The 18,017-nt window shown below is 43.4% G+C and overlaps 1 protein-coding gene across 1 annotated transcript in view; it reads left to right on the top strand.

The window, feature by feature from the left end:
- The window catches only part of LOC307223399 (phospholipase A2 inhibitor NAI-like), a gene marked incomplete at its 3' end in the record, with an annotated part of 31,347 nt that extends 13,577 nt beyond the window's left edge, over positions 1 to 17,770 (top strand). The window contains exons 3-5 of the mRNA XM_079989369.1: positions 2,036 to 2,188; positions 16,830 to 16,976; positions 17,613 to 17,770. Of these exons, the coding sequence (XP_079845495.1) occupies positions 2,036 to 2,188; positions 16,830 to 16,976; positions 17,613 to 17,770 (458 nt within the window). The remainder of the gene's footprint in view (positions 1 to 2,035; positions 2,189 to 16,829; positions 16,977 to 17,612) is intronic.
- Positions 17,771 to 18,017: the final 247 nt, after the last annotated feature.

Genomic DNA, 18,017 nt, shown 5'->3' with positions numbered 1-18,017 from the left:
ACTGAGTTCACATTTGCCACATGAGTATTGGGCGGAATCGTTATTGTGTTTTTGTTACTCTTGGTTGAGAAAGGTTTCAAAAGGTTTGGGATGTTCTCCTTTTGAAAAGCTATTTCACAGAAAACCTTCTGTAGCCCATTATAAGGTTTTTGGGTCTCATGTTTTGACTGAAGCTCCAGGTGGAGTAAAGAATGCCAGAGGCATTTTTGTGGGTTATGAAAATTTGTCTGAATCTGGTCAGGTGATTCTCACAAAATTTCTAGAGAGTGCTCCTGAACAGGAGAGAGAAATTGTTCACACATTTCCCACTGAGGACAATTCAGATGATGATGATGATTTTACTGATTACAGTGGTACTGAGAATGACAGTGATAGCTCAAAGAGTTCAGTTGACACAGTCATTGAGAGGAAATCTCACACAATGGCTAGACCTTCACAGGTGGAGGATGAACCACTGTTTACTATTGGAACTGGTTCTCCAAAGAGTCCTGAGACTGAACCAGTGAGCAGAGAGGATCAGCACCTCATACGCAGGTCCGAGAGAGTTACAAAGGGTGTACCACCCAAGAGGTATTCAAAAGAGTTTGCTAACTCAGCTGTTGCATGTGTTACTATTGTTGACAACTCAAGACAGGTTGAAGCTGTGTCTAAGTCAGAGACAAAGACACAACAGGGAGTTGCTAAGCATAACACTACATTCCCTAGCCAAGGTAATGCAGATGCACTCGTTCCTTGGAAGTCAGACAACCAGAGAGGTACACTGGGGAAACCAGTGGCAGGTAGTTCCAAGGATGGAACTGAAACAACAGGGGAGTGTTATATGCATAACAACTGTTTGTTTCTTCTCTGAATCAAGCTATTTTCGCAGCGCACATTGATTCATATGGGGGAGTCTGTTACGATATGGATGCAATGCAGCTGCAAAGTGCTAGCTTGAAAAGTAAACAACATGGGAATGTTGGGACTGCCCATGGGAAACAGAGGGACAGTCAATTCACAGTGTGAAGCACCGGAATTAGCTCAGAGTGTAATTTGAGCTCTTCCATTTATTCCTGTCCAGGAAGTGCAGGAAGTGTTTGTCTCTACACTGCTGGAGCTTGAAGAGAGCAGTCACATTTTTTTGTAATGCTGCAAAGACAGAAATAAAGGCATGCAAATACGTTTCTGTCTATCTCTTTCCCCTGCCAGGGGGCAGGAAAGGGGGGGGGTGTTCTTCTCACGTTCGAGAAGAATCGCCTATCGAGACCTCGCCTGGATCTTGCTGGGGAATGCAGCCAGGGAGGTCAACAGGGAATCATGCCGGGTGCCTGGGAGAGTTGCCAGTTTCTACTGATAAAGCCTTGATTTTCGACATCAAGGATACTTTTAGCCCAGAAATGGAAGCAGCAGGAACTTCCAACGTTGGAAGAATGACAGACAAAGATGATTGAATACGCTGAGCTGGCGAGACTGACGGGGGAAATCCGAAACCAGCACAACGAACTGTTTGAAAAAGACAGGTTATGATTTGATACCTGTCTTTTAAGTATGGAGATAAGGTAAGTAGGGTGATTTAGAGATGTGAAGATAAAAGTGATTGCATATGAAAGTCAGGGAGGGGGGCGGGAGGAAGTCAAAGCTCAATTTGAGCAAAGATATATATGATGAAGACATTTTATTTGGTTGTTATAAAGGAAAAAAGAAATTTTAATAAACATTATATTTAAAAAAAAGAAAGAAACGAGCTCCAAGGTCCCTACCACGAGAAACAAGGACATGGACTGCCGGTATGAGAGACTCAGTGTGCTGGGTACTGGAGGCAGAAGTACTCAGGATAGGAGGGGTTTCGACCACCGATTTCCTGCTGAGTGAAGCTGTCATCATGGTCTGCCCCTCATACCGAAGGCAGCAGCATCAGGCAATGCTTTTCTTGATGGTCAGATCCCCTGCCCCTCTGGATCCTGCCAAATAAGATGACCATCAATCCTTTCCTGGTGGGTGGGCCAGCCCTATCTCCAGGTCTAGTTATTTCCTTTTTCATTTCTTTCTTTTATAGCACTTTTGGGGTCAAATATGGTTCTCAAGTCCTGCATCGATACAGAGTTGTGTGATGCAGACTATTCCAGTGCCTCCATAACCTCATCACTGTACATCCAGAGCAAGATCTCCTGCTGCAAGACAGATATGTGCAACAGTGGACCTCCTGAAAGTAAGTATCATCTTCAGGAAATATGGTCTCACAAAACTCAAGTAATGAGAGAGGTCAAAGAAAGACAAACAAGTTTTGGGCAGTATCCTGATGTCTGGGACTGGCTAGACAAGGAGGAGTGGTGGCAGCCAGTCACTCCAGGAGGTGCCTGAGGGTGACGCTAAGAAAGAACATTTCAAACCTGATTCAGACTGGTGGGACAGGGAGGAACCATTGACAGAGGGAACGAGCAGGGAAGCATTGGAGCCATAGTATGGGGCTGGCGGGAACTAATAGAACAAAACCCAAAATCACAATAAGATTACCTCAACAACACACAGCATCTATTAGAAAAAATTACAAGGAAGCATCACAGTTTTACCTTAGTCCTAGAAACACCCCTCCCATAATGTTACTCACAGTTCCTCTCCTGCAGCAGCTTCTGGTATTTACTTCCTTTGCTTTCCTCCAAAAAGCTTGAGCTCCCGCTCACCATTTTAGCCTAAAAAAAATCCAGTAAAATAGGTTATGTTGAGAGATGGTTCCTGGCCCCAGGCCACTCAGCAAGTGTCATGGCTACAGTGGAATTTGAACCCTGGTCTCCTAGATTCTAGTCCAGCCCCCTAACCACTACACATCACTGGCTCATTGCTTTCCCAGAGTTCTAGCCCCCAAACCTAGACCAACCAACTTTCTTTGATGTATTTGCATTTGTAGAGATATTTTTAGCGGGAGAGGCATCTGTCCTTCTTGTGTGGGAGGGAATTGATTTCTTTGAGGTTTGCATTCAGGGAATTGATATCTTCAGGTTATAGCAAATGCTAATAAAGATCTATTAGATGCAATGGACTCCAGTGATGCTTAATTACATATTATAGAGGAACACTAACTCAGAGGAGAAGATGGTGAAATGCAAACAGGGGACACAGAAAGGGCTGAACTCCTCAATGCCTTCTCTGCCGATAAGGAAAACAATGCCCGACCTGAAGAATTTGGAGCAAATGATTCAGCAGAGGTAACACAGCACAGAATAACTAAGGAGATAGTACAAGAATACTTGGCTAGTTTAGATGTATTCAAGTCTCCAGGGCCAGATGAACTGCATCCAAGAGTATTAAAAGAACTGGCAGATGTGATCTCAGAACCACTGGCAGTCATCTTTGAGAATTCCTGGAGAACTGGCGAAGTCCCGGCAGACTGGAGGAGGGCAAATGTTGTCCCTATTTTCAAAAAGGGGAAAAGAGAGGACCCAAATAATTACCGCCCAGTCAGTCTGACATCAATACCAGGGAAGATTCCGGAGCAGATCATTAAGCAAACAGTCTGTGAGCACCTAGAAAGGAATACTGTGATCACCAATAGTCAGCATGGATTTCTGAAAAATAAGTCATGTCAGACTAACCTGATCTCATTTTTTGACAGAATTACAAGCCTGGTAGATGAAGGGAACGCAGTGGATGTAGCCTGCCTTGATTTCAGCAAGGCATTTGACAAGGTGCCCCATGATATTCTTGTAAAGAAGCTGGTAAAATGCGGTCTTGACTATGCTACCACTCAGTGCATTTGTAACTGGCTGACTGACCGAACCCAAAGGGTGCTCATCAATGGTTCCTCTTCATCCTGGAGAAGAGTGACTAGTGGGGTGCCACAGGGTTCTGTCTTGGGCCCAGTCTTATTCAACATCTTTATCATCGACTTGGATGATGGACTCAAGGGCATCCTGATCAAATTTGCAAATGACACCAAACTGGGAGGGGTGGCTAACACCCCAGAGGACAGGATCACACTTCAAAACGACCTTGACAGATTAGAGAACTGGGCCAAAACAAACAAGATGAATTTTAACAGGGAGAAATGTAAAGTATTGCACTTGGGCAAAAAAAATGAGAGGCACAAATACAAGATGGGTGACACCTGGCTTGAGAGCAGTACACGTGAAAAGGATCTAGGAGTCTTGGTTGACCACAAACTTGACATGAGCCAACAGTGTGACACGGCAGCTAAAAAAGCCAATGCAATTCTGGGCTGCATCAATAGGAGTATAGCATCTAGATCAAGGGAAGTAATAGTGCCACTGTATTCTGCTCTGGTCAGACCTCACCTGTGTCCAGTTCTGGGCACCACAGTTCAAGAAGGACACTGACAAACTGGAACGTGTCCAGAGGAGGGCAACCAAAATGGTCAAAGGCCTGGAAACGATGCCTTATGAGGAACGGCTAAGGGAGCTGGGCATGTTTAGCCTGGAGAAGAGAAGGTTAAGGGGTGATATGATAGCCATGTTCAAATATATAAAAGGATGTCACACAGAGGAGGAAGAAAGGTTGTTTTCTGCTGCTCCAGAGAAGTGGACACGGAGCAATGGTTCCAAACTACAAGAAAGAAGATTCCACCTAAACATTAGGAAGAACTTCCTGACAGTAAGAGCTGTTCGACAGTGGAATTTGCTGCCAAGGAGTGTGGTGGAGTCTCCTTCTTTGGAGGTCTTTAAGCAGAGGCTTGACAACCATATGTCAGGAGTGCTCTGATGGTGTTTCCTGCTTGGCAGGGAGTTGGAGTCGATGGCCCTTGTGGTCTCTTCCAACTCTATGATTCTACGATTCTATGATTCTAACAGTGGTACCTCGGGTTACTTACACTTCAGGTTACATACGCTTCAGGTTACATACTCCGCTAACCCAGAAATAGCGCTTCAGTTTAAGAACTTTGCTTCAGGATGAGAACAGAAATCGTGCTCCGGCAGCACAGCGGCAGCAGGAGGCCCCATTAGCTAAAAAAAAAAAAAGGTTAAAAAAATTACATTTGTTGCTCCACTCACTTTCGCAACAGGCCCTACCACTGGCATGTGTCCCGGAGAAACTTGCCTAGAAGGAAATGTGGCCGTCACTGAAACAATTAATATGAACGTTCCATCTTTAAGTCCCGGCTAGGCTCCTGGCGTACACCAGCTGCTGATACAGGCCTGTACCACCATCCTTTTCAAACTAGAGACAGAAGCTGGGGTTGGGATTTGAACCAAGAACCCCAAACCTGAAAGCTGCACTCAGCTGGAGCGTGGCTTGGTGAGCTACCATGAATTGCATACTGAGACCCTCAGGTGGAGAGGAAGATAGGAATAACAGCACACCAGGCAGTGCGACTGGTAATGCAGTATCATTATTCTTCTTCTTTCGTGATCACTCGTAGCCAATTAAGATTGTCTTTCATAAACACAGTTTTAACAATCAGTCTGTAAGTGACTGTGGAGGCCAATTCTGGAACCACACGTCCTTCCACAGTGGGGACATTGGTTTCTGGGCGGGAGTTGATCATGGTGTGGATTTGCCAACCATGCCTTCCTCTTAGCACGTTTCTCCCTTATATCCTGAGTTTGAGTCTCTTCAAAGCCCATGACACCTTTGGTAAAGGCTGTTCTTCAATTGAAGTGCTCGCAGGCCAGGGTTTCCCTGTTGTCGGTGTTTAAACTTCATTTTAAAAGATTTGCCTTGAGACAGTCTTTAACCCTCTTTTGTTGACCACCAGCATTACGCTTTCCATTTTTAAGTTCAGAATAGAGTAGTTACTTTGGAAGACGATCATCAGGCATCAGCACAACATGACCAGTCCAACGAAGATTATGTTGAAGAATCATTGCTTCAACACTGGTGATATTTGCTTCTTCTAGTACACTGATATTAGTTCGCCTGTCTTCCCAAGTGATGTGTAAAAATTTTCAGAGACACCGTTGATGAAATCTTTCGAGGAGTTAGAAATGGTGTTTATAAGTGGTGCATGTTTCACAAGCATACAGTAAGGATGTTAGTACAATAGCTTTGTAAACAAGCATTTTTGTTTCCCTGTGAATGTCCCAGTCCTCAAACACTCTGCACTTCAATCGACAGAAAGCTGCACTCGCAGAGCTCAGGGATGCTGGATTTTGGCATAAGTGTTAGCCCTTGTGGAAAGATAACTGCCTAGGTAGGAGAAGTGATTGACATTTTCCAACGTTACACCATTGAGTTGGATTTGTGGAGCTGCAGAGGGGTTATTTTGTACTTGTTGGTGCAGTACTTTGGTTTTTTTGGATGTTGAGCGACAGGCCAAACTTTTCGTAAGCTTCTGGGAAGATATTTAGGATGGTTTGGAGGTCATCCCATGAGTGTGCACACACTACGTTGTCATTAGCATACTGAAGCTCTATGATGAAAGTTACTGTAACCTTACTCTTTGCTTTCAGCCTGCTCAGATTGAAGAACTTTCCATCTGTTCAATATATGATTTCTACTCCGGTGGGCAGTTTTCCTTTGACAAAGTGTAGGATCATGGCAATGAAAATAATGACTAGAGTTGGGGCAATAACACAACCCTGTTTAACACCTGATCCCACTGTGAATGGTTCACTTTGAAAGCCATTGTTATCTGTGATTGTTGCTGTCATATTATCATGGAGGAGTCGGATGATGTTTACAAATTTATCTGGGCAGCCAATTCTCAGAAGGGCAGTCCATTATGATTTACAGTGTCTAAAGCCTTAGGTCAAAAAACAACATATACGGGGGTTGGTTTTGATCTCTGCATTTTTCTTGAAGCTGTTGAGCAGTGAAAATCATGTCCACTGTCCCCCTAGAAGGCCAAAAACCATTTTAGGATTCAGGAAGAGTCACCTCGGATATTGTTAAGAGATGGTTTGCTAAGATCCTTGCAAAAATTTTGCCACCTGCAGCTAATAGAGAGGTGCCTTGATAGTTTCCGCAATCAGTTCTGTCACCTTTTTTAAAAAAAAATTGATAATTTTGGCATCCTTAAAGTCTGCTGGGATCTCTTCTCTTTCCCGGATTTTTTTTATGAGCTTGTGAAGATATTGTGTAACAATTTGTGAGAGGACCTCAGCAGCTACGGGGGAGTTGCACTTAAGGAGATGTTGGTAATGTTCTTTCCAGCACAGTGCAATAGCTTCTTTATCTTTTAGACGTGTGATACTATCTGCTGAGCGTAGGGGGCATATGCCATGATTTATTCGCCCATAGATGGTCTTTGTGGCTTGGTTCACAGGCTGCAATAATGGATGTTTTTAGCTTGGTCCGGTGTTCCTCGATGTTTTCAGGGAATTCTGAAAGCAGATGGCCCTTAAGAGTCATTTGGGAGCAATCCCACTTAACGGGATCTTGAAGGGCTTGGGTGTTCATTTTGTGCCTTGTTTTCCTTCCTTGAAGCCTGCGTTAAGGTATAATATTGATAGCCATTGTGGAGCATATTAGTCAGTGATCTGTCCAGCAGTCGTCGGCACTCGTCATAGTTCTGGTAAGGAGCAGATCACGGCGATCTTTAGCACAGACAATAACATAGTCTAAGTCAGCGGCAGGCAACCTAAGGACCATGGGCCGGATGTGGCCCAATCACCTTCTCAATCCGGCCCATGGACGGTCCAGAAACCAGCATGTTTTTACATGAGTAGAATGTGTCCTTTTATTTAAAATGCATCTCTGGGTTATTTGTGGAGCATAGGAATCCGGTCATATTTTTTATCAAAATATAGTCTGGCCCACCACATGCTCTGAGGGATGGTGGACCAACCCATGGCTGAAAAAGGTGGCTGACCCCTGGTCTAAGAGGTGCCAGTGGTAACTAATACCGACTGGTTCCTTCAGATGGAGGATGAATGACACCTTGTTTAGAGATTCAGAAATCACCAAGAAGGCCCAAAAAATCATGAAAGACTATTTTGAGATAAATATGAAAACCACCATTGAAAAAAGAGTAATCTGGGATGCAAGCAAAGCCGTAATGAGAGGGTTTCTGATTCAACAGAATGCAATAAAAAGGAGAACCCAAAATGAGAAAAAAGAAAAGATCTTGGAGAAAATAAGAGAAGGTGAGAAGAAACTTAGAGTGAAACCAAAGTCGCAGGAGATTCTGAGAGAAATAAAGCTATATCAAGTACAATATATGAAAATGATAAATCAGGACATAGAATGGAAAATTAAACAGATGAGACAAAAGACTTTTGAATCGGATAATAAATGTGGGAAACTGCTAGTGTGGCAGATGAAGAAAAGACAAAAGTTAAACACTGTTATAAATCTCGAAGTGGAAGGTAAGAACATACAGAATCCACAGGAGATTAGAAATTGCTTCCAGAGATACTTCGAACAACTGTATACACAAGGGCCACAGAAAGAGACTGAAATAGACCACTTTTTGAAAACCAATGGATTACAAAAAATTTCTCAAGAAAATAAGTTATTGCTGAATTATAAAATATCTGAACAGGAGGTGGAAGGTGCCATTCAGAACATGCAGTTGGGTAAATCTCCAGGGTCGGACGGTTTAACCTCTAAGTATTATAGATCTTTGAAAGATTGGTTAATTCAACCACTAAAGGAGGTTTGTAATGAAATTTTGGAGGGGGGGAAAGCGCCAGAGTCGTGGAAAGAAGCCTACATTACACTTATACCGAAAACTGAGTCTGAAAAGACACAACTTAAGAACTACCGCCCCATATCTCTGCTTAATGTGGATTATAAATTTTTTGCAGATATTTTGGCTAAAAGATTGAAAAAAAGTATTAACGGAGGAGATACATAAAGACCAAGCTGGCTTTCTCCTGGGTAGAACATTTGTCTGATAATACGAGGAATATAATTAACATTTTAGAAAAGCTTCAAATGAATATCAATACCAAAGCAGTTTTGATATTTGTAGACGCGGAGAAAGCCTTCGATAATATTTCTTGGAGTTTCATGAAGAAAAATCTTCAGGGGATGGGGGTTGGTCAAGGTTTCGAAAATGGTATAGGTGCAATCTACTCAGAACAAAAGGCTAAACTGATAGTCAATAATGTGGTGACAGAAGAATTTAAGATGGAGAAAGGGACACGACAAGGCTGCCCAATTTCCCCATTGCTTTTTATTTCGGTCCTGGAGGTCCTGTTAAATATGATTAGAAGGGACCATCTGATTAAAGGTATTCAGGTTGGAGCTAAACAATACAAACTTAAAGCTTTCGCAGATGACTTCGTATTGACATTACAGGAGCTAGAAACTAGTACTAAAAGGGTTTTGGAATTAATCCAGGAATTTGGTCAGGTGGCAGGTTTTAAGTTGAATAAGTTAAAAACCAAGGTTTTGGAGAAAAATTTAACACCAATTGAGAGAGAGAGGTTTCAGAAGGAGACATGTTTAACATTGGTAAAGAAAGTAAAATACCTGGGGGTGAACATGACTGCTAAGAATGTGAATTTGTTTAAAGATAACTATGAGAAATGCTGGTCAGAAGTGAAAAAAGATCTTGAAATATGGTCAAGCCTGAAGCTTTCCTTGCTTGGCCGAATTGCTGTTATCAAGATGAATGTATTGCCAAGAATGCTGTTTTTGTTTCAATCATTGCAAATTATAGACAAGATGGACTGTTTCAAGAAGTGGCAAAGAGACATTTCTAGATTTGTCTGGAAGGGCAAGAAGCCTAGAATAAAATTTAAGATATTAACTGATGTAAAACATAGAGGTGGATTTGCCCTGCCAGACCTTAAGTTGTATTATGAATCAGCAGCTTTTTGCCAGCTGAAAGAATGGCTGCTTCTTGAGAACACAGACATTTTAGACATAGAAGGTTTTGATAATGTTTTTGGGTGGCATGCATATCTGTGGTATGGCAAGGTTAAAACACATAAGGCATTTAAAAATCATATTGTCAGAAAAGCACTGTTTAATGTCTGGATAAAATACAAAGACTTACTTGAAAATAAAACCCCAAGGTGGCTATCACCTATGGAAGCGAAGGCTCTGAAAAAACTCAATATGGAGGCCAACTGGCCAAAATATTGGGAAATTCTGGAACAGGAGGGTGACAAACTGAAATTGCAGAGTTATGAGAAGCTTAAAGATAAGGTGCGAGACTGGCTTCATTATTTTCAAATAAGGGAGGCTTACAATTTGGATAAAAAAATTGGCTTCCAGGTGGAAAAATCAAAATTAGAAACAGAACTTTTATAACCCAAAGCTAAGACACTATCAAGAATGTATAACTTGCTGTTGAAATGGAATACTGAGGATGAAACGATAAAATCTGCTATGATTAAATGGGCACAAGATATTGGACATAACATTATGTTTGCTGACTGGGAGCAGTTGTGGACCACAGGTGTGAAATTTACGACATGTAATGCCCTAAGAGAGAATATTATGAAAATGATGTACAGGTGGTACATGACCCCAGTCAAGCTTGCAAAAATTTATCATTTGCCCAATAATAAATGCTGGAAATGTAAAGAAACTGAAGGTACATTCTTTCACCTTTGGTGGACGTGCCCAAGGATTAAAGCTTTCTGGGGGATGATCTATAATGAAATGAAAAAGGTATTTAAGTATACTTTCCTGAAGAAACCAGAGGCCTTTCTCCTGGGCATGGTCGGCCAATTGGTGCCAAAGAAGGATAGAACTTTCTTTATGTACGCTATAGCAGCAGCAAGAATACTCATCGCAAAGCATTGGAAGACACAAGACCTACCCACCTTGGAAGAATGGCAGATGCAAGTAATGGACTATATGGAAATGGCGGAAATGACTGGCAGAATCCGAGACCAGGGAGAAGAGTTGGTGGAAGAAGATTGGAAGAAATTTAAAATCTATCTACAGAAACACTGTAAAATTTTTGAATGTTAATGACATTGAAATGAAATGAAGTGGTTCTAGTAATAAGGTAAAATAAGAATATGCAAGAATGGATTGATATTAAACGAAAATTTGAAGCTACAATATGTGAGGATAAATAATTAAGGGTAAACTAAGAGGGTATGAATTTCCTGAACCAATTTTTAAATGGAATACAAAAAAAGGGAGGTGTGAGGAAGTCAGGAAAATAAGTAAATGAACGATGAGAAATTAAAAAGAGGGATTTTTATTTTTTATTTTTTATTTTTCTTTCTATGTTAAATTTTGGTTTTTGTATTTTTCTTGTGTTTTTTGTTTATCGTCTTGTAACTTTTTTCTTGTTTTAAATTTATTTTTCTGTCAAAAGAGTGTGTTGGTAGTAACAAGGTTGTGCGCTGCACATATCGTCAAAAGTAAGATTCCGTTCTGGTTGCTGTTGCCAATTCCTTCTTTCCCAATAGTCCCAGGCCACCGATCGAAATCTCACCCAACTCCTGCATTAAAATCACCCAGGAAGATGAGTTTATCTTCCGTAGGCATCTCCAGCTGAGAGTAAAAAAAATTCTTTAATGTCTTCATCGGCATCCAGTGTTGGTGCATAAGCACTTATAAGAGTAGCCTGTTGGTTTTTGGTAAGCTTTATTTGGGGGGTTAAGAGTCACTCATTAATGCCAGTAGGGTCTTCTGACGGGAGCTTCAGAAGATCATTTTTTATAGCGAAGCATACCCTATGTACCCAAAGTTCTTGTTCAGATAGACCTTTCCAGAAGAAAGTGTAGTCTCCTTTTTCTTCCTTCAGTTGTCCCTCGCCTGCTCCTTGAGTCTCTTGAAGCGCTGCAATATTGATGTTAAAACGTTGCAGCTCTCTTGCAATGTTCTGCATTCAGAACATTCACTATCTGTGTTATCTGACAAAGTCTGTATATTCAATGTTCCAAAATTCAATTGTGTTTTACAACCGCTAGGTGGTGACCCCACTGGGCGAGGTCATCCAGTCAGGGGGAAAGGGAGGCAGACTATGTTTAGGGCACCTGTTCTAGCCCCTGCTCCTTTCCAGGGTGAGCAGAGTGGATCCTAAAAAGGGCTGCTCAGTCATGGATACAGCTTCTGAGCTGCTCAACTGCCTCATTCCTTGGGTCAGAGTGACTGAATCAGTATGCACCGCCCACGTGCTGGTTCATGAGTAGGGGCTTCCAGATTTCATGATCCTGCCCCCGTTACCATTTGCCGATTGCCAGGTGACTTTTGCGGTTTGGGTTTGGAATGGGTTTTTGGAAGACACCAGTACGTGACTTTGTTTTATGTGTGTAGATCAGTGCATGCTGACCAAGGCACAATCTTCGCAGTAGGGCTCTGTTCTGATGGCATGAGTAGTCACAATGAACCGGTAGATTCCTGTCTGCTGCAGCCCTTATCCACCTTCACAGCTGTTGTAACATACCGCTTGTTATCACCCGCCTGTTCTGCCGTTGAGGACTTTTGGGATCATTCTTTGTCTAGCTCCTTCCCTTTAACCTTACCGCCTTGGGTGACCCTGTTAGGAGTACAGGATTCCTGCTGGGAGTACGAGATTCCTGACGGCTTCACTCACTCAAGTCATAGGAACATGCAAACCCACTCACCAGAACAAGGTGGTGATCCAGTGGGTGATAAGGCAGTATGATACCTCTGGATTGGCCAGGCCTTCTACAAACTGCTGAGATAAGATGGTGCCCGGCACACTTCCCCTGTGCTGGAGTGAGACTCTGCGCGTGCTTTTAGCAGTAGCTGCTCAAAGAGGGCACCAAGTGCACCACTTTGATGTGGATGTGACTTATTTGAACTCGGATCTGAAGGAGGATCTGTACATGTTACCTCCTCCAGGGTTTGAGGGCAATAAGCCAGGTGTTGTGTGGAAGCTACACAAGTCAATTTATGGTTTGAAACAGTCAGCCAGAAATTGGAACATGTGCCTGAATGAAGCTCTGGAAAGTTTGGGTTTCCGGAAGAGTCTTGCAGACAGTTGCCTGTACCTGAAGGGGTCAGGAGAGACACAAGAAGCAATTCTGGTGTTCATAGATGCTATTCTGTACGTGGCACAGACAGGTAGAAAGGTGCAAGGTTTTGCCAAAGAGCTTGGTAAGAAGTTTAAGCTCAAAAAACTTGGTCCCATTCAAGTTTATCTAGGCATTAGGTCTGAGAATGGGGGTTTCTTGCTCAGTCAGAAAGGCAAGATTGAGCAGTTGCTTGAGAAGTTCCGGATGTCTGACTGTGCAGGGGTCAGAACGCCCATGGAGACCAACCTCGTGAAGGACTGTCAGCTTGGGGAGCGTTCTGAGTTCCAAAACCCTGAGGTGTTTCAGTCAGCGCTAGGGAGTCTGTTGTATCTCTCTCAGTGGAGCAGACTAGACATAGCATTTGCTGTGAATCTGCTCAGCAGGGAGGCTACAAAGCCCAGTGTGAACACCTGGCAAGGCATCAAGAGAGTGTTGAGGTATTTGCAGGATACCAAAGAGTTTTGCCTCACGTTGTCAGCTGAAGGTGACGCACGGCTTACATGCTGGAGTGACAGCAATTGGGCATCTCTTGGGGACAGGAAGTCTGTATTTAAATCAATTTTAGTACTTGGAGCATCCACTTTCACATTTGTCACATCTACCTTCTTATTAAGCTGCTCCAAAGATTCATTTATCTTACTTAATGCAAGCGCTAGAGCTTCTTCTGATGACATTCCTCTTGGTTTGGATTGTGTTGGTACAGCCGCAGGTGAGGCAGAAGGACCAGATGCTGATGCTCTTCACTGCCAAGACTTCCCAGATCTTGTTGTTTTGTCTGGGAGTGACCAATCTACTTTTTTTTTCCCATCTGCCATAACACTTAAAAAGTCCAAGGTCAGTCCCACAGTCACACAGTTTTATCTTACAAGTGGAAAATTCCCCTGATCCAACTCTTGTAACAGTTTCAGAAACTTCCTCTAGGGGGAAACAGTTGCTATCTGTACTTGTATTAATCCAAAATGGCACCTTTTAAAACACAGCTCGAGCAAGAAAGTTAGTTTCAATTTTCAGTTACTTTTCCTCCTTTTTAAGATCAGAGGGGGACAGCTAAAAACAATGTATCTCTCTTACTCAGCTAGCTGTCAGTGGATGGTCTATTCACAGTCAATGCACATTTCAAAGTACGGCAGTCTTATTGTCCTATTGGCAGCCTGTTCCCAGGTTCTGAGCGGTGGAATTTTAGCTTCTTTCCCTCTCTCTTGCAGGTATATATGGTCCAAAACTCCCCCCCCTTCTCCTGCTTCCAAGGGGGGGATTCACTATTTTTTGGTGTTGAAAAATTAGTCCTTTCCGATTGGCTTTCCAAGACTTTAGCTTGCAGCCTCTTTGCTTTGATCTATTTACAAAAGCGGAAGGTGGACTTCCTGTTTATGCCTCCCTGCTTCAGTACCAAATTAAGTCTTTTTTTTTTTCTTTAAAAGTTTCCAATTTGTTCTACTCATGGGTAGTTGCTTTTAGAATCAAATTGTCCACAGGAAAAATTCAGCGCTCTCCGGCAACGGCTGTGCGGCTTCGCTCCGTGAAAAAAGCAGTCGATTCACAGCACCGCGCTGCTCACCCCACTTCGCTTCGGAGCGAAAGGACTAATTTTTCAACACCAAAAAATAGTGAATCCCCCCCTCTGCTACCGGCAGGGCACCCTGCGCCAGCTCGGCCCTCTCTGAGACGGCGTTCTTCCTCATCACATAAATGCCCAGTCACATACTGCAGAGTAAGATCCGATGGATTCATCGATTCCAAAGTTAGACACAAATTGTCATAACTTTTGTCCAGAGAGCTGAGCAAAATATAAACTTTCAGTTCCTCAGTAAAGTTGACTTGCAACAGTCTCAGCTTGTTGAAAACAGAGAACATCTTAGTCACATGCTGTCTGATGCTATCACCAGGACGCAGCTTCAGCTCAAACAAGCTTCTGGTGGTGTGGATCTTTGCCCCAGCTGTGGTCCTGTGGTGCACTCTCTCTAGTGCCTGGTAGGCCTCCTGGGCAGTCTCAAGACCCTCCACCAAAGGTAGCTGTGAGCCCTCCAAACTGAGCACTATAGCTCCTAGGGCTTTCTGGTCTTTCCTCTGTGAGGCATGGGCAGCTGCAACAACCGCTGCTGCAGTTCCAGCTGGAGCTTGCAGTGGGGGCCCTTGGGTCAGCTCCCACAGACCCTTGGCTACCAGCCAGACCTTCAGCTTCCTTGACCACTCCTCCCAGTTGCTCCCATTTAATTTTTCAAAAGGGACTGAGAATGACCCCTGGCCATCTGCCATCTTCTCCCCAGGGGCTGAGCCTACTCACGTCACCAGCAGCTCCTCTTGGCACCCGGTCCTGAAGATGAGATCCTCCCCAGCAAGCTTCGCTGCCTCAAACGTTAGGCAGGAGCTCCAGCTGGCTTCTCCCACACACACAGGCACGACGTGGCAACAGCTTCCAAAGCTTGGCTGGTTCCATGACCTGCTGAGATAAGATGGTGCCCGGCACACTTCCCCTGTGCCGATGGACGCCTGTGCCGATAGAAAAAACTTGAGCTCTCTTTGCAGCTCTTAGCAGAGATCTGCAGCGGCAGAAAATGTTGCCTTGTGTGTGGATAATAAATCAGACTGTTTGCAGGCTTCTTGCTAATCTCTAACAGCCTTTAATGAGAAGACAAACATCATAAATCAGCCCGGCGAGAGAGCAGGCATTCTTTCCTCTCTCAGCCAAAAACGAAAGGAACTCACACACAAAGATTCCCGTATGTGAACATAACCACGCCTCAGAATCTGAGGTGTCACACAGAACCGTTTAACCCTGTAAGTTCTGATTCTCCTCACACAAACATCTGCAACGTGGGCTCCTGCCTTCGCCAACAGAACAGTGCTTTCTAAGAGGATATCTGCATTATTTAATAACATAGTAAAAGAAAAACTGCACATAGAACAAAACCAAAAACCATGTATCAATAACAAGATTACTTGAACAACATGCAGCATTCATGAGCAAAAATTACAAGGGAGCTTCACAGTTTTACCTTAGTCCTAGAAACATTCCTCACATGATGTTACTCACAGCCCCTCTCCTGCAGCAGCTTCTGATATTTACAACCCTACTCTTTTGTCCAAAGAGCTTGAGGTGGAATTTCTGGCTCTCCTGCTCACCATTTTAGCCTCAAACACCCGTGTGAAATAAGTCAGGCTAAGGGGCAGTGTCTAGCCCCAGGTCACCCAGAAAGTGTCATGGCTCAAGTATAGATTTGAACTCTGGTCTCCTCCCACCCTTGTTCCTGATGTAGACATTCACATTCCCTTGTTCCTGATGTAGACCTTCACTCACCCGTCGCTTCTTGATGGGAGGCGGCACCATTTTGTGGTTCGCCTTAGTATTCCCAACACCCTGGGGTATGTTTTTATTGTAAACACTATAGCAACACTAGGACCAAGAATTCTGGGAGTGGTAGTTTCTTAAGGGTGCTGAGAGTTAATTGGGAAACCCCAATTCCCCTCACAGAGCTATGGATTAACAAACAAACCCCACACAATAGTTCTTATTAGCTACCATTTCTTCTTAGGTGAAATCATTCTTTTGCCAAAACTAAGCACATATTTTCCAGAAGTGAGTTTTTAAGGATAAAACTACTAAAAGCTTTATTTCTCTTTCCCGCTCTCATGAAGAGGGCCATTTTGTAGACTTTTATCATCATTTGTGTCCATTCGTAGCTACCATTTTATCTCTCAGAATGCCCCAATGCTGCTCAGTGCTAAGCCAAATTGCTTAAAGTGGTATCCCTGTGCTTGAAATGTATGCTGTGAATGTGGCCCCAGTCAGAAATCTCTTGCACCATGCCTTAATGTAGCCCTGGATGAGTGGAGCATGGCTGAAGCACACCGCTTAGAGAAGTGTTGGAAGGTGCTACGCATCCATCTTGGAAGGGGAAGCATAATTCCCACCCCTCACATACAGCAAGTTGTGGTTTGCATCTGCAAAAGAAATACATTAACTAATTGCAATGTTGGTGTGGTGTGGTGATTGTTTTCCAGTGCCTGAGAGTGAAATGAGGGAGCTCAATGGGCTGAAGTGCCCGAGTTGCCTCACCATCTTGACAGATGAGTGTGAGGGCAATAAGACCGTCAGCTGCAGAAATGAGGAGGATCAATGCTTCTACGCTGGGGGTCTCGTGAAGTTCGGTGAGTCTTGTATGATGGAGTGCAGCTAGGGCCCCATCTTTGAGGAAGTATCATGCTACTTTGAGCAGTCATGGTTTCTGCTAAAAGACGCTAGGATACTTTGTTTATTAAGGGTGCTGAAAGTTATTAGGAGATCCACGTTGCCCTCACAGACTGTCTGGGATGGGCAAGAGCCCAAGGAGGAGGGATGTGTGGACAGGGAGGTGGGAGGAGGAGAATACAGGGAAGGGCTAGTGATTTCTGGGGTTCTTGCCTGGAACCCTGCACCACTTTATTCCATTTTTTCCCCAGCAGAACCTTAAATGCCTATTCAGATAGGGACATGCTCTATTCCCTTTTGCTGTTCATTCGATTGAGTTTTAAATGTTTTAATGATTTTAGCTGCTTTTATTGCTAATGTAAATATTTCTTGTAAACCCTTAGCAGTTTTTACTGCAAGCAAGCGGTATATAGATTTTGTTAAATAAAAATACATCTTAAAATTTGCACTTTAAATTGGAGGGGGCAGGATGGAGACCCACAGGCCCAGGAGCCAAAGGCATTCCTCTAGGACTCTCTCTCTTTCTCTGGCCCTTCTGTTTGAGGGAGAGGGTTTTGGAATTCAAAAATATGTATGTGTTTTTTTTTTTCCAACAGGGGAAACCACGCTGACGGGTGCTCTCCGAGGCTGTGCAACAGCTAGTATGTGTGACTACGGTCAGGGGATGCTGGTGACTTATCTTAAATCATTGGGATATGAGATCACTCAATTAGAGTGCACTGAAGCAACGGACAATGATGCCAATGAGCTGTAGCTGAGGGAAGGCAAACCTCCACCGCCCAAAAGAACCCACCATTAATGGAAATTGGCGGCCTAGTAGTTGAAGCAGGGGAGGTCTCAACCTGAGGACTCCCAGGCTTTCTTTCTAGAAGTCTAGAAGCTCCTCCTCAAAGACAGGCTGTATTTGACTTTCATGTGCAAATGAAGTCATTGAATCATGTCCAAAATAAATATATATGGCAAGTAATGTGTGTTGTATCATTTATCCAAATGCAACATTT

The sequence above is a fragment of the Podarcis cretensis genome (assembly GCF_951804945.1).
Source record: "Podarcis cretensis genome assembly, chromosome: 8".
Taxonomy (NCBI): Eukaryota; Metazoa; Chordata; class Lepidosauria; order Squamata; family Lacertidae; genus Podarcis; species Podarcis cretensis.
This window is presented reverse-complemented; position numbering and strand designations above follow the sequence as displayed.